General features: G+C 51.3%; 1 protein-coding gene across 4 annotated transcripts in view; it reads left to right on the plus strand.

Moving 5' to 3' along the window:
* The first annotated feature begins 14,477 nt into the window (after positions 1-14,477).
* Arhgef7 (Rho guanine nucleotide exchange factor 7) overlaps positions 14,478-23,501 on the plus strand; it is a 114,118-nt gene continuing 105,094 nt past the window's right edge. The window contains exon 1 of one of the 4 annotated variants that reach the window (XM_028881303.2): positions 14,478-14,976. In XM_028881303.2, the coding sequence (XP_028737136.1) occupies positions 14,608-14,976 (369 nt within the window). In that variant the 5' untranslated portion in view covers positions 14,478-14,607. The remainder of the gene's footprint in view (positions 14,977-23,501) is intronic. The other 3 variants (XM_028881301.2, XM_028881304.2, XM_028881302.2) reach the window with 3 other exon arrangements.

The following is a 23,501-nucleotide window of genomic DNA, read 5'->3' on the forward strand; positions in this document are numbered from 1 at the left end:
ATCATATCTGTTTTAGAGGTAGCAACCCTGTTTTACTTGATGGATCTGTGTGGAGATCTTAGTCCATAGTCAGAACATTAGGGAAACATCTTTAACTGGGACATAGCTCTCTCCAGCTCCTCCCGGTGAGCGGCTGGGTCCCCTCCTGCAGCCACCTGTCGGGATGTCTCTGCCGGGATGCAGAAGGGAGCTCAGGGTGTCAGGAGCCACATAGTTCCCCCCACCCCCCTGTGGCGTCCTGTGCCTGTCGTTTCCTCTCAGGCCTCTCTCCTCCATCTGCTGAGGTGAGGAGGACCACAGCTTCTCTGCTAACTTGACTGACTAGGGTGGACACTTGATCAAGGGGTTACGATTATCAGCAGGAACTATTTTAGGAAATGATGTGCACTTCATGAAGTTAAATGTTTTCTAACATATTTTATAAACAGGTATTAGTTTTTTTTTTTTTTTAACTAGTTGAATCTCTCTAGAGTTATCCGGTGTTTTCTCTGGTTTTTGAGGAACGATGTCAACTTGTTCTGTATCTGAGGATGACTCTGAACTGTGGGTCCTTCTGTCTGTACCTCGGAGTGCTGGGATGACTGCATGCATTGCCATGTGTGCTCTCCTCAGGGACGGGATGGGACCCAGGGCTTTGTGGACGCGAGGCAGACAGTCTGCCATCTGTCCTAAAGTCAAGCATCTGCTTTGCTTTAGTCTATTTGTACCACTGTGACAAAATAGGACAGACACATAATCAATAAAGAACAGACAGTTATTACCCACAGCTCTGAGGCTGGAAAGCTGGAGATCAAGCAGGCCCACTGTCCAGTGAAGCCTTAGCCTTGCTCAAGATGGTCTTGGAGTACTGTGTCCTCACAGGACGGAGCACCCCATCCCATCCTCACAGGACGGAGCACCCCATCCCATCCTCACAGGACAGAGCACCCCATCCCATCCTCACAGGACGGAGCACCCCACCCCATCCTCACAGGACAGGACACCCCATCCCATCCTCACAGGACGGAGCACCCCACCCCATCCTCACAGGACAGGATACCCCACCCCATCCTCACAGGACGGAGCACCCCACCCCATCCTCACAGGACGGAGCACCCCATCCCATCCTCACAGGACGGAGCACCCCATCCCATCCTCACAGGACGGAGCACCCCATCCCATCCTCACAGGACGGAGCACCCCATCCCATCCTCACAGGACAGGACACCCCATCCCATCCTCACAGGACAGAACACCCCATCCCATCCTCACAGGACGGAGCACCCCATCCCATCCTCACAGCATGGAGCACCCCATCCCATCAGGAAGAGTGGCAGGTGCATTGGCACAAAGTCTATTACAAGAGTCTCAATCCCTTCAGAAGGGGAGCACTCATGACCTGCTCCCACTTTTTCCATTGTGAAATTCCATTATCTGGAGTTTGGAAGAGATACTCAAACCATGAATAAATTGACTGTTAAGTCATACCATCTAAATTCATGGAGTAGGGTTTTGGGGTAGATGCTGGAGCAGTTGGTTTTTGTCTTCTTGTACATCTGAATCAAAATGGAACTCTCTGTAGATGTGTATGTGTGTTCACGTGTATGTAGGTGTACATGTGTGTGCACATGTACATATAGAAGCCAGAGGTCAGCCTTGATTATGTTTCTTGGGTCACCATCCACCTTGGTTTGTGAGGCAAGGTCTCTCACTGGTTTGAAACTCATTAAGTGGGCTAGGCTGATGGGCCAAAGAGCCCAGGGACCCGCTTGTCTTGGCCTCCCTGGTCCTGGGGTTACAGGTGTGCAGCACCACGCCCAGCCTTTTCTGTGGATTGAACTCCGGCCATCATGCTTGCATGGCAATCACTTTTCAGACCACATTGTCTCCCAGCCCCGAGGAACCTAAGTCTTTTAATATGGGCTTTGTGTTGTGCCCAGATACCGTGCGGTCTCTTGGAAGCTTTGGCTCACTAGACTTCTGCTTTCTGGTTGAAACCCTGCCAGATTCACATTTTCTCCTGTACCAAACTCCAGGGGCTGGGAGGAGGGATCCAGGATAGACAGCGAGGGAGTCACTTCCACGTCTGGAAGGTGTGACCTACCTGCCCAGAGCCTGGGGCTCTCAGAGGCAGCACTGAGACAGAACTACAGGAAGCAAGACACTCTCAAATATTTCTCAAGAAAGCTCTCTGAGCTTGAGGCCCTTCACTTCAAATCAACCTTCTCACATGCCTCTAAATTCTCCCCCAGCCCCTAGTGTGGCCTGGAGAAAAGCCAAGTCTCCCTGGTTATAAAGACATTCCCATTTTACATCTGGTCCAGCAGCCTGTGTGCTTAAGGCAAGGATCTCTGGTCCGTGAGTCACCAGGAAGCAGTTCCCAATCAGGCTCCATCACCAGCCTCCTGCCTCCAGGCCTTTCCCCAGAACTTTCATTCTGGGGTCAAGGGTTAGGTTTTTTTTTTTTTCTTTCTTTTTTTAAAGCTAAGTTTCTCTCAAAAGCCATAAAAAAATCCACAGGATCTTTCAAACCAAGAATTCAAAGGGTTACCAGGCTTGACCATGTATAGGTCCCAGCTTCCCCTGCTTTCCTGTGATGTAATCTAGGCCAAGGTGGCAGAGGTGGCTGACTCCGACCCTCAGTGACTAGGATGTCTCGGGGGGAACAGGCTCCTACTTACAATGTCAGTCAAGGCACTAGGGCATCAGGCATGTTCCCTGAGGCCTGTTGGCAAGGTCATTCTTTTCTTCTTCTTTTTTTCATTTTTCAAGACCAAGTTTCCTGTGTAACAATCCTGGCTGTCCTGGGATTCACTCTGTAGACCAGGCTGCCTCGAATTCACAGAAATCTACCTACCTCTGCCTCTTGAGTGCTGAGATTAAAGGCTTGTACCACTACGTCCGGCTTGACAAGGCCGTTCTTAAGGGAAATGCCTCCTCTCTCTCTCTCTCTCTCTCTCTCTCTCTCTCTCTCTCTCTCTCTCTCTCTCTCTCTGTGTATGTGTGTGTGTGTGTGTGTGTATGTGTGCATGTGTGTACGTGTACGTACACACACGCAAGCATGCACACGTGTGTTGAGCGGAGACTGGTCAGAACACTAGGATGGATGGAGAGGGAAGAACACAGACCCCTCTTCCTGGGCCCCTGCTGATTTCACAGGGGAACCTAGTCCCAAGAGGTTCCTGAAGTCAGCTCCAAGGGCCACAGCAGGCTTGAGCGTTGTTCTGTCCTTGTCCCCGGCACCTTGGCTAGGCCATCTGGACTCGGAATGCTCTTCTGGTGGGGCACACAAAGCAGGTAACAGCCCTTGTCCCTCTGGAAGGTTCGCCCTAAGGGACAGGCAAGGACAGTCACTGCAGCTGGGCCAAGAGCAGCCCGAGGCTAGGAGTGTTTGCCGCACTCCTAGTGTGAGCTGCACACATTTTGGCTCAGCAGATCTGATAGTGAGCAGTGTCCTTTCGCTCTCTATTGAGCAACTGGCCCAGAGTCACACCCAGCTGTCCTGGCCCGTCATTTCCCATTCCTTCTTTTTATTTTAGGGGTTCACTAAGCAACAGTTCAGGAGTGTATTTGGCCCATGTTTTCACCATAGTAGGAATTCCAATGCAAAGGGGAAGCCAGTGAATAAAGGCTAAGTGGTAACACACCTGGGGGGACCCCACCCCACCATTAGCATCTACTGTTCTCTCGCTGTTCACATAAGCCTCCAATAACCACCGCGAGCTTTAAACTATGCTGCGTGTGCTGAGGTGTTGATCCTTGGCTTTTTATTGGGATTTATTCAGCCCCTGGTATTGTATACGAATGTCTCAGTTGGTGTTTCTATTGCTGTGATAAAAACACCGCAACCAAAGGCAATTTGGGAACTAATGGGTTTATTTTAGCTTACAGTTCCGCTGCACAATCCATCTTCCGAGGAGGTCAGGGCAGGAACTCAAGGCAGGAACTGAAGCAAAGGCCATGGATGAGTGCTGTCTGCTGGTTTGCTCTTTATGGCTTGTTCAGCCTGCTTCCCCTAGCCCCCCCAGATGGGGTTTCTCTGTGTGACAGCCCTGGCTGTCTTGGAACTCTCTCTGTACACCAGGCTGGCTTCAAACTCACAGAGATCCACCTGACTCTGCCTCCTGAGTGCTGGGATCAAAGGTGCAAGCCACCACACGCGGCCAGCAGCCTGCTTTCTTATCACACCAGGGACTGCCAGCCTGGGATGGCATTGCCCACAGCGAGCTGGGCCCTCACACATCCATCATCAATCAAGAGAATGCCCCATAGGCTTGCCTACAGGCCAGTCTGGTAGGGGCATTTTCTCAATTGAGGTTCCTTCTTCCCAAATGACTCTAGCTTGTGCCACGCTGACATGAAACTTGCCAGCACCCGCGTAATGACTGGGCATCACTTGTGCTTTATTGCTTTGTAAGGGTTCGACCACAGGAGCAGAGCGGTTCTTTAGCCATCCATTTGAACTCCTGTATTTCTTCTACTGGAAACTTTCAAAGGTAAAGGAAAGTTAAAAAGAATTGTACAGTGAACAGCACGCACCCTCCACCTAGATTCCAGAAAGCATGTTGTCACCGCATGCCTGTCCCCTTGGAGACAGTTAGGTACATGCCAGCCAGCACCCAGAGCTCCATGCCACATCCCAAGGGTGCATTTTCTAAGAATACTCTCTCCTGAGGATATCTGTCATGAACATTGCTTTAATTCAATAACATTATATAATGTATTTTTCATATTCAATTTTCCGGGATTATTCCCAAATGTCTTTTTTTTTTTTTTTTTTTTTTTTAATAGCTGTTTTCTAATTCTGGAGCCGGCCGGATTTCACTCTTTGAGTTTTGGATCTTCCCGTTGCTGGTGTGCTCTAAACCCATCAGGAATTTTGACTTTCGTCTGAGGAATGAAGTGGGGCCTTGATTGCATATAGAATGTCATTGCTGATCACCCATGACTTCCTTTCTCCACTGACCTTGGATGTGGCTCTCTGGTAAGCCAGGAGCCATTCGTGGGCGTGGTTCTGAGACCTCCACCCAGGCCCATTGATTGAAGTTTGCCTTGAGCCCTGCTTCCCTAGAACTCACAGCTTTGGGGCAGTCTTGACACACCACGGTCTCCCTTGGGTGTGCTATGGCTGTTTGTACACTCCCTCATCTTACAACTCTCACAATCAGCGTGCCAACCGGCATTCTTTTGGAGTTGCACTGATTATGTGGGCCAGTCTGGGGACAAGGGCACTTTCATGACAGAATTCTCAATTGAGTTATCTTTTTACTACTTTTTAAATTAGGCTCCATCTACCCCCCCCCCCCCCCGTGTGTGTGTGTGTGTGTGTGTGTGTGTGTGTGTGTACATGTGTGTGTGTACACGTGTGTGTGCACATGGCACACAGGCACCCTTCCAGAGTCAGTTTTCTCCTTCCGCTGTGTGGTTCCCGGAAGTAGATTTCAGGTCACCAGGCTTGCTAACAATCACCTTTACTGACTGAGTCATTTGCTTGCCCTGAGGTACATTTTAATTTCACCTTGTGGGGCTGGAACATTGGCTCAGCGCTTAAGAACACTGCCTGCTCTTACAGAAGACCCAGGTTCAGTCCCCAGCACCTACCTGGTGGCTCACAACTGCCTGTGACTCCAGTTTCAAGGGATCCAGTACCCTCTTCTGGCCTCCTAGGACACCAGAGACACATGTGGTGTGCAGACTTACACACTGGCGAAACGTTCATACACAAAAAAATATAAATTAATTTCAACTTGTTTCGTGTTGTATTTTTAATGATGTCTTCACATCTTCTACACTTATTTTTATTTTAACAATGATAACATCTTTTGTTTGTTTTCAGTTGTTATTATTGGTGTTTATAAATAAAGTTGATTGCTCTGTTATGGTCCTCCCTCCACAGATATCCTGTATGTACCCTGTTGGCTTGTTGTTTTATTATACAAACAATCATAACATTCTCTTCTTCCTTTCACATCATCATGCCTTTTAATTCCTTGGATTTTTATTTCTGGAATCACCCATGATCCCTTATTGCCGTGGAATACAATTCCCACAGTGAGCATTTTATCTCAGTCACAAGGGAATATTACCCATCTGTCCAGATATGTCTGACCTCTGGGCAGGTGTCAGTCGGGGTTTGAGAACGTTACCTCTTGACACGTAACAATAAGCAATGCCAAGCCCGCGACTTTCAGTGTCCCTGGCTACACTGTCTCTTCCCAGTGATCACTCCAAAGTCACCAGCCTGGAGGTGGACACCTGGGTACTGCTGCCTGTCCCTGCTCATGCCTGTCTGTGACACTTGAGAACAAGGCTGAGTCCCTGGCCCACTGGCCAATGAGGAAACATCAGAAGCAGCTGAAACCCCACAGGGGAACATCTGATCCATCTTGATCTCATTATTGGCCACCAGACAGAAGCACCGGGTCAGCTTGTGGCCACTCTGCACGTTCAGGAAGGTGATGGAGTTGATGGAGCGGAAGGGAGGGTGGGACCGCTTCAGACCACAGCAACTGGAGCTGTGTGTATTGGTGGTCGCTGTAAGTGCTGGGCAACAGCCCAGATCTGCAGCCTGAAGCCCACCACACAGAGTGCCAAGGCACCATCTGCACCCAGGAAGGGTCTTACCTGGACCCCCTCACCTCCATGCTGGCATCTAATTATGTACTCCGGACCTCTAGAACTATGTGAAATAAAAGCATGTTATTTAAATCCCTCCATCTGTGGCACCTTGTTTCGGCTGCCTTAGCCAACCAGTGCAAGTGGTAAAACCTACTATTGAAACATTTTCCAAGCTGCAAACTAGACCCTGACGAAAGTGTGGGAAGAGGTGGGCTCTGTGCACGGGATTGGCAAGAGACCTCGGTACCGTCCCGATCATCGGATCACTGTAAAGAGTTCGGTGGGTGTGGAGCTTGCCCTGGGAGCCTTTTTCCAGCGTGGCTGCCCTCTTGGGAGGAGACGCTGTGCAGTGGCCTCAGGAGAGGGCCTTCTATTGGTGACATTATTAAGGCCACTCCATGTAGTTAAAAGGGAGGTTTATTTTGTGAGGTAACTCACAAGGTAACAGGGTCAGGGAAAGGCGTAGCGCAGTCCGGCAGTGTTCTCTGGAGAACTCTGCTCGGTCTACCTCCAGTGTTGAGGGTCCCGGAACCAAGAGAGCCCAGCATCTGGATCTCCGGTCTTCAGGGTCCTCTCTCAGCCCCGCCTTGTAGGCGTGACAGTTACCGAAGCCTCAATGGGGGTTGGAACTTCCAGATCAAAACTTCTTTTGGGCAGGTATGTGAAGATATATCCTTGAGGTAGCTCTAGCTAGTATCTGAGATCTGTCCTCAGCAGGTGTCACATACTGTCCCTTTCCAGAGTCCCCAGAAGCTAAGCCTGTGTTCCTGGCTGTGTCCCAGTCCTGGAATGCAAGTCATCGAGTCTCATCTTCTGCTGTGTGCTGACTTCTCATCCTATCCGAACATTCCACTAGCTGAACCTTTGAGTCTTCTCACTGTCCTCATGGGTGGGTTCCTGTGATAGCGAGATGAATTCCACTGAGTTAGGAAGCCTCTGGGCACGAGAGAGGCCCCCAGTTCCCCTTTAGAAGCCATTGCACCTCTCCCGATGTCCACCTGAGGCCATTCTTGTGAACCCTCTACAGGGTCACGTCAAGCCCCTCGGTCTATGAGCATTCCCAACCCAGCCTCATCACCTTCCTTGGTGTGTGCTGTTCCCAAGGCAGCCAAGGTACCTGTACCCAACTGGGATACAGTTTTTTTTTTTGGGGGGGGGGTGTCCCACCACCCACCCCTGGCTGGATAGGGTGGAACATTGATGTGGAAGAAAGGAGCCACAGTGATGTGCAGACCTTTTGATCAGGGCTGTCTTGGCTCTCCGGATTCCTGTTTGGCCTGGAGGTCAGCACAAGTGAGGCTGGCAGAGCCTCATTGTGTAGCATCCTCAGATCCTGTTCTAGAAGGGGGTCCCTAAGCAGCAGGGTGTTAATAGGACTGTAGTCCTGGAGTAGATGCTGAGCACCTAGGAAGCAACAGGGAAGCAGCTGAGGTTTGTCCCAGTGCTTTAGCCCGCTGCCCTGGCCAGGTTTGCGGCTGGGGTTCTGCATTCGCAGACACCACCGACAGACTGTCCACCACCATCGCCCAGGGAAGCAACAAAGTTTCTTGTAAAGCTTGAAGCTGCAATGGGACACAGGAATGTGGTGGTTGTGGTGGTGGTGTGTGTTCTCTCTGGTGGACTTGCCAGCACCTTACCTAGGCTGGAGGACCTGGAGGCACAGATCTTCTGGAGAGGCTGTCTGACTATTTGTACCAGGTTTTATAATAGCAGACGTTGAGGATGTAGCCAAGTCAGCAGAGTGCTTGTCTGGCACGCTTGGAGTCCTGGGTTCTTGCTCCAGCACTGGAGAGGTGCATGCCTGCAAACCCAGCACTGGAGAGGTGCATGCCTGCAAACCCAGCACTGGAGAGGTGCATGTCTGCAAACCCAGCACTGGAGAGCGGGAGGAGTCTTAACTATGTAGACCTTATCTTAAAAGAGCAACTGAGAAACAGAGTATGGGGGGGGGGAGAGAGAATAGCCCCCCATTCTCCATCCTTAACGGGACACCTCACTATGTGGCCATGGTCCCTTCTGACCCTCTTCTGCATGTGGCTGCAGTTGTGGTATGGACGGTTTGCTCTGGTGTGATGCACACGTATTTAGCATGCTTTGTATTTTACTGATTTCACCACGATCCATAAAACCACTGCTTTCATTTTCCAAGCTCTTTCCCAACAATATGCTTTCCCATGCTGAGCAACAATGCTGGGCTGGGGTGTAGCTCAGTGGGAGAGCATCCCAAGGCCTTGGGATTTGATTCTCAGCAGTGAATTAAAATAAAAGACAACGATGCTGCTTGAAGACACGCCGGCTCGTTAATCCCTGTATTTCATTCCTGCCTTATTGTCAGCCTCGTCCTAGAAGCACCCAGGAGCCCACACTCACCTCCGTCACTGCCGTCTGTCTCCATCCAGCCCTTTCCAGGGTCCTGCCTGGCCACCCTCACTTCTGACCTCTCACTTCTTTTTAATCCCGATGAGTGACTATCACATGACCAGGCCATCCACTCCCAGTCTTCTTGTCTCTTCTTTGAACCCACCGTCTCACTCTGTCCCCGGGTCCCCCGAGCTGGAGCTCCGTCCATCCACCACGGCTGGTTCTGTGGTGGAGGGAGGGCAGGGCTCCCGCTACACACACATTTGCTAACACCGTCTAGGCAGACTAGACATTAAATTTAGTTCTCGGACGAGCCCAGGAAGCCATGTTTTTTTTAAGGGAGTGTTGGATCCTCTTTAAGTTGTAACTTCTAAAACCAGGTTCCAATTTTCCAAGCCCTTGCTCATTGGATGTATATTCTTTCAAGAATGTGCCACAAAGACGGAACGTAGGTCATTTGAACATGCTTCTCCTTGTGAAATCACATCCAAGTAAACGAAGATGTTTAAGAAGGAAAACTTCTCAAACATAACTCATTTTATTGCTGCCTAGGACAAATGACAGAAATAGTCATTTATGGGGCTGGAGAGACAGCTCATCGGTTAAGAGAGATCGCTCGTGTAGAGGACCAGAGTTCAGTTCCCAGCACTGATGTCAGGGGGGCTAACAATGCCTGTGATTCCTGCTCCAGGATCCTGATACTCCTTTCTGGCCTCTGTGGGCTTTTCACTCACATGCACACACATAACAATAACAATAATAAATCTTAAAAAATTGGCCAGGCATGGTGGCACACACCTTTAATCCCAGCACTAGAGAGGCAGAGGCAGGCGGATCTCTACAAGGCCAGCCTGGTCTACATAGTGAGTTCCAGGACAGCCAAGGCTTCGTGGAGAGATCTTGTGTCACAATAAAACAACAAACATAAAAACAACCCAGAAGCTGTCAGTTAGGCCTAATGAAAAGGCCCCGGTAATCTCCCAGTTCAGCCTAACACGGTGATGAAAAAGGTTGGGCACTGTGATTTGGTCTTGGTCCCCGAGTTATCAGATGAGTACAGAATGAAGACAAAACACCAGATTCGCTGAAGTTAAAGATGGAAAATCAGGATAGAAGTGAGCATTAGGAATGAGCTTACGGTGCAGCAAATGAAGACAGACAAACTGCACGCCAGATACACATACATCTCCAAATCAATTTGGAATTTGCAGAGAACTTGATTTAAAAATAAGCCCTTGAGAACTCACACAGAAGAGATTTTTTAAAAGGCAGAGGGACCAGAAAGGACTTAGAAACTCAGCAGGCAGAGTATACGTTACAGCTGAGCTCCAGGGAGCCCATGTGGTTCAAACAGGGCTACAGCCACCTTGTGGTGGTGGCCACATGAGTGTATCCATGGACCACACACCCCCCAGCCCACACTCATCTCAGGCCATACACATACACACCCAAGGGCTCACAGCATGCACCGATACTACACACACATCATACATGCACTCCCCGCACCATAGGCACGCACGCACAAATCCCCCATACTGTACACACCATACCACAGCCCTCCCCCACACACCATGCATACACCATGCATTGTCCACACCTCCCTCCCTCTCTCACCGCTTCCCCCTTACACACGATGTCTGTCAAAGTCTGGAGGGAGCCACATTATACATTTGGTTCAGTTACTAGCTTCCCACCTCCAGAGGCTTGTCTTGAAAATGTGCTCTGGTTGTGTGGGTGGTTATGGTTGGACGTCCTGGGTGTGGGGTGCATGGAAACTATTCTTGATACATACTGTGAGCGTACAAGTGTTTCACAGAAGATCTTTTCTGCTTTAGGCACAAAAGCTTATGTAACATGCATTCTCTTGAACAGCGAGCATGCACTCATGTGTTCACAGACCAGTTTTGGAAAGTGGTATTTACAGGCTCAGTTCTTCAGATCACGTCGGTGGCCAGCAGCCTCAAGTTCTTGGCTATTAAGAAACACATTATTCTGTAGCACTGTGGTTAAGGAGAGAACCAGAGGGAAATTAGCACTCCCTTTGGAAGCATTCTCTTATAGAACTCATGGGACGGTGATGGTTCTCTCCAGAGGGAGTGAGAGCAGAATGGGAGGGGGAAGGGATGGGGTGTTATTCTTGGAACAAGTGAGGCACCATGAAGAGCAGCAGGGGACTGAGAGTTCATCCTCCCTGTCCATCCTGGCGGTTACCCAGCATTCTAGCTGCTGGTAGGAGCAGTGTGACTCCTGGGCTTTGGACAGAGGACCTTAGAGTCATTCTCTGTAGATGGGAGGGGCTTAAAATTTGCATCTTGCCTCTCCATCCTGAGTCTTCAGAGTTGGAGTGGGGCAGGGAGATGCTGCACATGGTGGTCTTGTGTTACAGATGAGGGTCCCTGAGCTCTGGAAACAGTCCTTACAGGATACACAAACATGCCCAAACTTTGTCCCACAGGAAGACATGGTTTTTTAATCTGCTGGCTAGCCAGAAAATTTGCCCTCTGCTCAGGAGAGGAGATAAAATTTCTATTTTCTTAGGCAATTGCTACTAAACAGTCTTTTTTTTTTTTTTGGAGATAGGGCCTTGATGTGTAGCCAGGTTGCCTTTGAACTAGGGATCTTCTTGCCTCTTCCTCCCAAGCACTAGGATTACAGGCTCATGCTCAGGTGCAAAATACTTTTGAAAGGCAGGTAAGGAACAAAAGCTGTGATGTCGGGGGCTGGAGAGATGGCTCAGCGGTTGAGAGCCCTGGCTGTTCTTCCAGAGGACCCGGGTTCAATTCCCAGCACCCACATGGGGCAGCTCACAATTGTCTGTAACTCCAGTTCCAGGCCTTCTGACACCCTCACACAGACATACATGTAGGTGAAACACCAATGAACATAAAATAAAAAATAAATTATAAAAAAAAGCTGTGATGTCAGTGACCGGATGTCCATAAATGTGAGCATCCTGGAGCAGGCATGAAAAGGCACAAGCAAGAGGAAATAACACTGGCATGTCTCTCAGATTCCACACATCCAGAATGCGCCTCTGCAGCTCATGATGCTGAAACTGGTGAGCAACAGGAGCGGGCGAGTAGGGTCTTTATAGATGTCATCAAGTCAAGATGAAGTCATCCTGGGTCAGGGAGGGTGGCCCCAAACCCTGTGACTGGCATCCTTACAAGAAGAGGGACATCTAGATGTAGGTATAGAAAGGAAGTGCATGCCATGAGAAGGAAGGTTGGAGATTGGAAAGTTGAGGTGCGAACCGAGGAAGGATGCCCCAAGACTGGTGGCCCCAGCAGAGGCAGGAGGCGGGGCAGATCCTCCCACTTCTAGGAGGAACCAGCACTGCAGACAGACACTCCACCTCAAACGTTTTCAACCTCTGAACTCTGATAGAACATATTTCTGCTGTTGTGTGGAGCTACTCTACTTCCTGAAGACTACAGCAGTCCCAGGAAATGAACCCAGGACCCAGTGGGATTACATCGATGTCCACAGGTCACCGGCTCGCTCATCACTGCACCCACACTGTAGCTTCCCATCTCCTCATTTAGACGGCTTGTGACTAGTCCCTAGCCTGCATTGAAGCCCTATGAATTGGGACTGACAGAGGGATTTCTGAGGGGACCCTGGAAAACGGTCACACGGGAAGGGAGCCCAAAGAAGACACATTTTACCAGCCAGACACCATGCTGTATCACCGGCTGTGTTAGTGTTCTCCAAAGAAATAGAGTCACCGAATATCCAATAATAGTAAAGGATCTTTATCTATCTGTACATCCCTAGATGTCCGTATGGGTTATCTAACATCATCAGTCCAGAATCTACCATTTGTCTGCCAGTCATCTATGATCTATCTATATCAGCCTGTTTGAGGAGAGATCTGGCTCAGGTGAGTCGGGGCTGGCTAGTGCACTCCTCCAGGTGGCTCAGGCTGGAGTGAGGGGGGCTGACGCTGCAGCTGGTGTCACACCCACCCTGAGAAGGACATCCGCTCCACTCAGTGTTGTAGCAGGGACTTACAAAATGTCAAGGAAATCTGACCGAGTGCTCACTCACCTTGGACACCAGAAGCGCCCAGGGAAGCACCTGAGAATACTCAGCTGTGAGCAGTGCTACTTTCTAGGGTCCCTTCCCAACAATCGTTTGAAGCTAACATGTACTCAAGTGAGCATTTAGCAGCTTAGGGACTTTTGCTAAAAAATGACCGGGTGTAGTCAATGGCCTGTGATTCTCCAGTCTATTGGCTCCTAACGTCTGCAGTCTCCTAGGTCTGCCTAGGCCTGGATTTCTTAGGCCACTCGACAGTCAATCTATGTAGCTATCTTCTGTCCTACCAATAAGCTCAGACCCAGTCTAAAAGGATTTAAAAATCTTAACGAATATGTTCTCCATTCGTTTTCAAATTCATCACTAAGGAAAGCAGTAACTTCCGGCTTGAGCAGCGTGGTTGGTTGTACTGCCCCTTTCTGAACAGGCATGGGACCGCAGGATGGGAAACTGGTTGGGGCTACTGCTCCTGGGTAGCTAAGGCTACCTAACTCTCGTGTGTAACCAGGAAAATGGACAAAAAACGAGGCTTGTGTCTGTCGGTGATAAAGACACAGGGATTGCAGCGGCGGGTGGTTAGCGCTCCTTCCAAGGCAGCTGCCGACACAGAGGAGCTCGCCCTCAGCAGACTTCACACTATTCTAATGCTTTGTTTGTGTCTGGAACAGAAATGTAGCCACTTAGCCAGAAGATGCTATTAAATGCAATCGATGGTGGTGAGGGAAGCTCCTGGGAGAATGCAGGGGTGAGGGTAGAACCTCTAATCGTTTTCTGACAGCCTCGCAAGGCTTCTAGCCTTGAGCAGTTACAGGATGAATGTGCGCGCCTGACCCAGGGGAAGGTCTCCTGGGACATTGCAAGCTCTATTTTAAACTGTCGCGGAGTGCCAGCCAGCAGGGAAAGCATAGGGCCGGGGGCTGGAGTAAGGAAATCCAAGTGTGTTGACGGTGAGCACCCCCCCCCACCCCCCCAGGCTCCTGTCACGTCCTTCGCACTGGCCCGGGGCCTCAGCATGGCCAACACACTCTCCAGCGGACGCTGCTCACCCCCTTTCCTCGCAGACCCCCCCCCCAGGCTGCGCTGTGCTTTTGACCGCTGGACACGTCACCATCAATTTCACGCGGAGTCACGCAAGGTTTCTGGCTGCTGAGGTCGCCCCCCCCAACCCCCCTCCCCGCCCCCACCCCCCGCCGGTGGCCTTGCAGCCAGCCGCTCCGCACCGCGCCCGCGTGCCCGAGGCTCGCTCCTGCCCGAGCGAGACCCATCTGGTCCCAGATTTAACGAGCATGTGCGTGCCGTCACCGCCGGCTGGCGAGGTGGCGGAGAGACGCCCGCGCCCCGCAGTCGGCGGGCAGGCTCAAGAGAGCATTCTGGGAAGCGCTTACTAATCGCGCGCCGCCCTACCCACAAAGGCGCGCAGCCCCGGGGCGCGCGGGCGGCGCAGGTGAGCGGGGGGCGCGCCAGCTGTCGTGCGCCCGGGCTGGCGCGGGGCGCGCGCGGGCGGCCGCCGCGTCTTTCTTCTCCGGTGATGTCATCGGGCGACGGCGGCCGCGGCCGGGGGGCGGCGGCGGGGGCGGTGCCGGGCGCCCGCAGGTTCCTGCGCCGCTAATGAAAAGGCACTTGACAGCGGGCCAGGGCGCGCGCGAGCCCGCGGAGCCTAGCGGGACCTGCTGGGCCGGCCGGGCCAATCGCCGGCGCGCGGCCGCCCATGGGCGCGGAGGCGGCGGGGGCGCGGGTGGCCGCGGCCCGGGCCGCTCCGAGGTGATCGCGCGCGGCGCCCCCTCCGTGCGCGCAGCCCGAGCCGCCGCAGCGATGAATTCTGCCGAGCAGACCGTTACGTGGCTCATCACCCTGGGCGTGCTGGAGTCGCCGAAGAAAACCATTTCGGACCCCGAGGTCTTCTTGCAGGCGTCGCTCAAGGACGGGGTGGTCCTGTGCCGGCTGCTGGAGCGTCTGCTGCCCGGGACCATCGAGAAAGTAAGTGGCCCTGGCGCGGTCTCCGGGTGGGGTCCCTGGCCCGGGCGGGCGGCGGGCGGCGGGGCGCGCGGGAGCACCTGGCGCGCGCCGGCTCGGGGCCCGCGCGCCCTCCTTTGTGCGCGGACCCGGCGGCGCGCCGGGCGCGGGGACCGGCGGCGGGAGTTCGGGGCGCCATTGTGTGCGGGGCACTGGGAAGGGGACCCGCCCTGAAGGCAGGGGCCGCGGAGGGGGCCGCATCGACGCGCGGGGCGGGGTCGGGGTCACGGCAAGGAGAGTTGGCTGTGCCGGCGCCGGTGGGGTTCTGCTCCACCCTAACGTGAAGTTGGGAGGTCGGCTTCGCCCCTCGCCGTGACCGATCAGAAAAACCTGGTCCCTGCGCCGCGCAGCTTTCTGCGATGGCTTTGTCTGAACCGTTTTCGTGGCTGGCTTTGCGGTCTCACCCTGGCGTTGAATGGGCCGGTGGCTGGGCATGTTTAAAGGATGCATCCATCAAAGCTGAGGGAGGGCTGAGCTGTGAAATGACTTACTGCTTTCCCTACCGAGGGACTCCTCACTCAACCAAGCCTGCAGCACACGGTGTTGAAGCCCCGACTTTCGGGGGCTGGTTCCGAATTTTCATCTTCACTGCCTGCTGGATTCGGAGCAGTCTGCTTGCTGCTGCTGGCTGGTGGCTCCCTGGCGGCGCTGCAGTGTGAACCTTGACCGTGGCTGGGGGTGACCAAAGTTTGTTTTCATCTGCAAGCACACAGAGCAGCGCCAGGGGTCGAGTGCGCTTCTAACAACAGTCAGCTCTTGCACGTTAAAAAATGCTAAAGTCCTGTGTCCAAGATTTTGGCCAATACACAGTTTACAAAAAAAAAAAAAAAAAAAAAAAAAAAAAAATCCGTAGTTACTTAAAAAGTGTTAAAAACAGAAGTCAAACTGCCCCATAATTAGGAAGGAGTAGCACTTCCTAATGGAGTGTACACACACACACACACACACACACACACACGTACACACGGGTTCCAGGTAGGACAATTAGTTACTAACAAAAATGTGGATTAAGTGACCTGAAAAAGCAACCTTCTAATTTTGTTTATAAGTTGGCATGTTACAGTGTTAATTGGAAAACATTTCACATGAATTCTGCAGGCACACTGTTGGTTTTTGGTATTTTCCTGAACATTATTTATGAAAAACAACATGCATTTTAGGACGAATAACTGCCTCCCTGATGTGGAAAACGATGCTTATAAATGAGGCAGATCAATAAAGTTACGGTTTAAGATGGGACAGACTGAAGAACAGGGTCTGACTTCCAAGACACTGAGAAAACTGGGTTGTCATCTGGACACTGGTGCCAGTGAATACAAAGGACAGATGTCCCCATGAGACATGCTAAGTTTTCCAAAATAGGCTTTAAAGAAAACCCTGTTCCATTTCTGAGGGTGAGCCTTCAAAAGATTCCTGTGCTGTGACAACAGGAACATGTCCCCATCGACGCACACGTTATGTGACATGCTTGCTGCATTAATATGGATGGGCACACTTCAATACTCATATTCTGTTTTAACTTCTAGAAAGATTTTCTTAGGAAACCGCAGTGGCCCTTTCATCTCTGAAACAACAAAGGGAGGCGTGAATAAAATGTTTAGCTTCTGGCAGCCAGATTGGCCCTAAACATTCTGAAACTACAGTCAAGTGGAAATGTCTTGGGTTGGTGTTGTTTTGGCTCTCTGAGCCCAGACTGGTTTGTTTTAAACTGACTGGGCAGGCTGATGACACCATACAGATAGTCCCTGGCTCTTTGGGTCAAAGGCAGGTGTGGGGAGGAGAGTGTTAGCCACGGCCTGAAATACTGGGTTCCGTGAGTTTGCGTCCGCCATGAAGTCGCCGCCAGCCACTCGACGGGCCTGCATGTAATCACAATTTGTCTCAAAGCACATGTGTGGAGAAGCTTTTGCTTAAATGGAGGAATGCAAGAGTGGGGCCGTTTCTCCTTCAAAAGGAAATGCTTGGAAATGGAGCTGAACATTTGCGTGGCATGGGAAGGGTCTCAGCCGGGCCCACTGCCTGCCACGTGGGCGTGCTGACACCAGTGAACTGTGAGCAGCATGGGACGTCCCTTCTGCAAGTTCACAAGTTGAAGTGAAGCTCAGGCCTGGGAAAGGGCGCAGAGGGAAGGCTTCCCATGTGTCTTTTATTAAGAACACGTCCTGTTCCGTTTCAGAATGGGGTTGGCGAGCGGGGAAGGGACATTCCTTGGGCTCCAGCTCAGGCAAAGAAAATGGCGGGTCGGGGTCCCTCTCCTGGAGCGTCTGTATTTGCTCTTGGGAAGTAAGAGGAGGGAGCTGTTCTCTGCTACTGGCCACAGGCTTTCTGCTGTAGTGAAGAGGGGAGCTGGGATTGGCAAGTTTCCCCAGCCCTGGGAGTGAAGGTCTTGCCCTTTGATTGTCCTAGGGAGAGCCAGCCCCGAGCTGGGCCCCCATCCTGTCCCCTCTCTCTTCTCATCCCAAACCTTCGTAACCGTCATGTCTCCAAGCCCTGGAAGCATCATCCTGGCAAGTTCCCCCTTCAGACATTTTCCAGGTTATTTTGTCAAAGGAGGCACACCCTAGACGCAGGAATTTTAGAGGATAGAAAAATGCCAAGAATAACCCATGCTAAAATGCTGTTTTAATTTTACTTGTGAACGCAGGGTACAAAGTTGTTAGTTACCATGAAGACCTCCAGGAACTTTTGTTTCTTCTGTGTGTCCCAGAGTGGGACATGGAAGCTGTGTGCAGTCCACATGGCATTCTCTGTGGGAGATCTGGGACTGCCAGGGATTGGGGTGTGTGACTGAATTAGAGGTTCCCCCTGGGATATGCATTTGTCTCATGGTCTGGAGGCCAGAAGTTCACAATCAAGGTATGGTGTGTGCTTCTTGCATGTGCTAGGGTGCTTGTCCAGGCCTTTCTCACACGGCCAGGGATCCCTAAGATTGTGGAAACACAACTTATACGACATTCTCACTGTGGCCTCCATTCTGTCCAGATCCACTATAGGGACCCTACCCGGTATGACCGCACCCCTGGTTGCATCCAAAGTGACCTCCTCACCAGATAAAGCCACATTCTGTGGTCCTGGGGGCTGGGACCCCCACGTGTGAATTTTGTGGAACACAGTTCAACCTACAGAAGTTGAGCTAAATCAGCTTACTAAGAACTTTATTACCCACTTGACACTGTGGGAGCTAACTTCTGGCATTTCTTTTTTTATTATTATATTTTTTATTATTTAAAACGATTTTAAAATTGAACCTATTTAGATCATATTCTGCCCCTCCCACAAGTCCTTCCAGAGTCTCTCCCCCCAACCAGCTTTAAGTTCTTTCTCAAAACAAAAACCAAAACCCAATACAACGACCCCCAAAACCAAGAAAATAAAATAAAACAACACCCCAAAAGAAAAAAAAAAACCCTACTAAGTTGTAACCAAATAAAGCATGCACAATGAAACTGTGGAGTCCATTATTTGTTAGCTGACCACTCCTGAACGTGAGGCCTGCCCTGGAGTGATTGACATACCCCGGGTCACTCCGTTGGAGAAAACTGATCTTCCCTCTCCCAGCAGGTATAAATGACAGTTCGTCATTAACCCTTACCCTAGTGGCTAGGTTTTCATTCTCTCATTCATTCATTTAAAAAATATAACAAAATAAAATATAACAAGATAAAACAAAAAACTGTCACATCAAAGTTGGACAAGACAAACCCACAGAAGGAAAAGAGCCCAAGAGAAGGCACGTGACAGAGACCCACTCATTCGTACACGCAGGGATCCCATAAAAAACGAAACGGAAGGCTAGGATGCGTACGCAGAGGGCCTGGTGCAGACCCCGGCAGGCACTGTGCGTGCCGGACAGACTCTGTTCACTCATAGGAGCTCCGCTCGGGTTGATATGGAGGTCGCGTCTCTGGGAATCCTCCATTCCCTCCGGTCTTACACTTTTTCCGTCCCTCTCCAGCAGGGTTCCCTTGGCCCCAAGGGAGGGATTTGATGGAGACAACATCCCATTTAGGGCTGAGTGTTCCATAATATCTGCCTGTGGGTCTCCGTATTTGTTCCCATCTGCCGCAGGAGGAGGCTTCTCTGATGAGGGCTGCATAAGGCACTGACCTGTGAGTGTAGCAGAATGTCATTAGGCGTTATTTTATCACTACATTTCCCCCTCTATTTTAGATCAGTATTATTTGGTTTTACTCTAGGTCCCTGAGTAAGAAATAAACTTTTGTTTATTTAGGGAGGCATTTGAAAAGTGGAACAAATGGTTGTATTGGCCAAAGAAAAGGACAGCTAGATATGGTCTCTTTTCAGTAATATTAAATTTTATAAACTAAGAACTGAAAATTGGACTTTTAAAAGACATACATAAAGTGAATGCAGACACTCTTTCTGAAATGGTTTGCTAACTATGATAGTTCGTTATATCTAGTCTCAGGTTCTTGGTCACCCAAGCAAAGTTGCCTATGGGTTCCATCCTGTGGCTCGGGCCTTAAGTCACATCAGATATTGGTTGGTGACTCCCACACGCTTTGTGCCACCATTGCCCTGGCCTGTCTTGTAGGCAGGACACCATTGTAGATCAAAGAGTGTGGCTGGCTTATTGTTTATATTTCTCTTTGATAGTATGTTGAATACCTTCCTATACCAAAGACGCTGGAACGCAGCGGTAGAAGGCTCTGTGTGGGCACCAGTTTAACATCTTAAGTAGTGAGTTCTTCTTAGGGAGTTAGACCACGAGGAAACACGACTCTAAATGCCAGAACAGTATGAGGCAGACAGACAGTGCAGATCTTGGCTGAGATGGAGAGGAGGCCCAGCACTGGAGGTGAGTGGTCTGGACTGACCTTCCTGACATGTGACTTGGGTGGTGCTTTCTGTTCCTCGGCCACGGGAGGCCTTCCAAAGGCCTGCTCTCTCACCGGACCCAAGACTCACTTTTGGTTCAGGTTGGGTAGCCAGTGTTGGGATGGGAACAGAAAACAGAAGGGCCCATTTAAGAGTGGCACTCTGGCCCTGGGCCCCCGAGCAGAACATGGCATTAATGACATGCATGGTCACTCAGAGCAGCTCACATGAAGGTGGGTCAGCTGACGGACAGTTCATCTGCAGACAGTTAGAAGACAGACTTTCTCCAGAGCAGCATTAACGGCAAGTTAGACCCCAAGGAGAATCCTGAATGTGGAACCTTGCAACAGTTCACTTTGTGTCCTTTAGAAGCATGGGGCTTCAGGGCGCTTCCAAAGGGCAGGGAAACCCCAACCAGAACCAGCAAAGTGCAGCAAGTGGTTTGGGGTTTCAGGCCTGGAGAAGAGTGAACTGAACCTGCCCCTTTGGCTTGCTCAAAAAACAAAACTCTGAAGAACGGAACAAAACCAAAACAAGAAATACTTAAATTCAGTTTAACTCAGGAACTCTGAAGAGAGCTCCCAAGGGCCAGACTGAAAACACATTTGTGTTTATGTTGGCTTTGTGCATGTACACATGCACACCCACCCACCCACCCACAGGTGACCACGAAGCAACACATACACTTGTGCATATGTGCAAAGGTGTGTGTACGCTTGTTGATGTGCATGTGTACATCCTCAGGTGCACACACGGATGTTCATATACAGGTACACACAGGAGCATGCAGGTTACATGTTTATATGCATAAAGGTGTATGCATGCTCATGAGCATGCATGTACACTCACATAGATGCATACGATACACACATGTGCACACTCGGTGCACACAGCAGTCCACGTGCATGTATATGCATAAAAGTGTGGACGTGCTCAATGGATGTGTGTGTGGACACACAGCAGCACACACACATGCATATACATGAAGGTGCATGCACACTCACTGGGTTTGTATACACTCCGTAGGTACACACATACACATGTGCACACACAGCCAGCTTGGGACAGGGGAGGAGGGAGCGTAGCTATTAGTCTCCCCAGGGTAGCACTGTGAGAGCTCTGAGCCTGGGCCCAGCATGTGCTGGCCTGGCGGGATCCTTCCTTCCATCACTAGGAATAACTGGAGCCTCCCTGCTTTGCTCTGCCTGCAAGAACTGCCCAGCTCTAAATACACGCTAAGGAAGCACCTGCCCAGCGTCACAGTGTCTTGCTTACTTCCTCAGCACACCTCACGAGAGGCTCGCTTTTGTAGAACAGGGCACTGGGGCATGGCTGGCACCTTCTCCCAGGTCACCCGGCAGCAGGGGACATGGAGAAGAGTCTACCCTGGGTCTGAGGGGAGATCAAAAGTCATAGCCTCTGGGAACTCTCAACCCTGATTGGAACACCGTAGAGTGGCCTGGGCATGGCCTAAGGATTAGGTCATGTGATACAACCCCCCATTCAGCTAGGGGTCAGGGAAGGGGAGGACAGTATGCAAGCCCCACAGAAGGGCTGTGGCAGCAGTGGCTGGCAGCATGGCTGCTCCTGCAGTCTGCATGCATGCAGCCCTAGCCTGGCTGTGGCGGTACCCTGTCTGGGTGCCATCCCTTGGGGCACCTCCTATGGGCTAGCCTGTGCCAGTCTTCCCAGGCTCCCCTTGCCATGGGCATCAGGAGGATGGACATGACCGCAGGGGCGGAAACCAGCCTCTGCTCTGCCTCGCTGTGGATCTTGAGACTTGCACACTGTGTTGGCGGCTCCCGAGTTTTTTTGCACCAAGACATGTGGCATGCACACAGGTGTGAGCAACAGACTGAAAGCTGGAGCAGTGTGAGAGTGAGCAGTTTATTTCCTCAGACACAACTGGTGCCTGTGAAACACAACGCGGGGCCTGGCAGAGCTGTGTGTCCTTATTTGTGACTTTTTTTTTAGCCCTGAAACTGGAATTCCATGTAAAATGGGGTTTGCCCCTGATTTGTCACTGGACCTGGAGGTCCGGACTCACTGTTCCTCTGTGTGTGCGACTCCGACACATGAAAGCTAGAGGCTGCTGGTCTCTGGATCTCTTGTCGCTGCCCGGAGATCTGTAAGACATGGTTCTGGTAGGGCTTCCAGGGCCAGGGAGACTCGGGCTTCACGCTGCAGCCCTTTGCTGGGTGACGGTGGGTCACCTGCTCACCTTCTCTGAGTCTCAGTTTGTGTGGCCCCCACTGGCAGGAGTGGCCTTATGGGGCAGCAGGGTGTCCCCAGGGTTAGTGAGATGACATGCCGGGCTCCGTGGAGCCATTGTTCTCTGTCCCTGAAGCTAGAAGCTGGGGTGTGACCACAGAGCCGCCCAAATCCAGAAACAATGTTTTATTCTCCCGTAGGATTGACTCTGGCAATCTTTTATTTTTTTATTTTATTTTATTTTTTTTAACATCTTTAATTTCTTTTTTTTTTTTAAAGATTTATTTATTTATTATGTATACAGAGGAGGGCGCCAGATCTCATTACAGATGGTTGTGAGCCACCATGTGGTTGCTGGGAATTGAACTCAGGACCTCTGGAAGAGCAGTCGGTGCTCTGAACCTCTGAGCCATCTCTCCAGCCCCTCAATCTTTTATTTTTTGGGGACGGGGTGGGGTTGCCTCCCTCCCTTTCTGGACAGGCCACTGTCATCTTGGGGTGGAGCCTCGTGCACGAGGCTCAGCTCCGGGGCCCTGTCAGCCCTGGGTGCACAGCTGTACCCAGGGCTGAGCCGCCACCGCCGCCGCCCAGGCTTCCCTGGTCCAGTTTCGTGCAGGCTAAAGGCCAAGAGCCGCAGATGGGAGGGGAGGCAGGCAGCTCTGGCTGTGACACAGAGAGAGAGAGAGAGAGGGTCCCAGGGCTGCTGTGGCCTCCTGCTGTCCACACCTAACCCTTTCCTCCTCACCATCAGTCAGGTTAAGAGAGGCGAAGCTTCCAGTCTTTGCTCCGAGGGTCTGTGGCGTCCCCAGCCAAGCTGATGCTGCTCGCCCACTTTGGTCCTGCAGCCAGAGCAGTGGGACGTTCATACAGAACGTGGACAAAGTCCCTCCTGAGTGCACTTGTTTAAAATAACCCAGGGACTGGGGAGGAGGCCCAGTGGGCACAGCATCTGCTGTGCACACAGCACGACCTGAGTTCGGGTCTGTGGCGCTACAGTAAAAACGGGACAGTGTGACTTTCGCCTCTAATCCCGGGTCTGAGTCGAGGGTGGAGCCGGGAGGATCTGGGGAGGGGTCCTAGCTGAACCAGCGAGCTCCAAGGTCAATGAGAGACCCTGTCATAAAAGATAAGGATTGAGGAAGACAGCCAGTGTTGACCTGACTGGCCTCCATACATGCACACACATATAGATGACAGACAGACAGACAGACAGACAGACACACACACACAGTCATTCAAGTGTGATGTGTTTGTCAGGCTCCTACTGCAGGCATGCTAACAACACACACACACACACACACACACACACACACACACACACACACACACACACACACACACACACCCCTCTGTGCATTCTGGACCACATTTCAGGGACATCACAGTAGACCTGCTCCGTCTGGTCTTAGGTGTAGAGTATTTGAGCCTGAAGGGCGCAG

Source organism: Peromyscus leucopus, chromosome 17 (assembly GCF_004664715.2).
Source record: "Peromyscus leucopus breed LL Stock chromosome 17, UCI_PerLeu_2.1, whole genome shotgun sequence".
NCBI lineage: Eukaryota > Metazoa > Chordata > Mammalia > Rodentia > Cricetidae > Peromyscus > Peromyscus leucopus.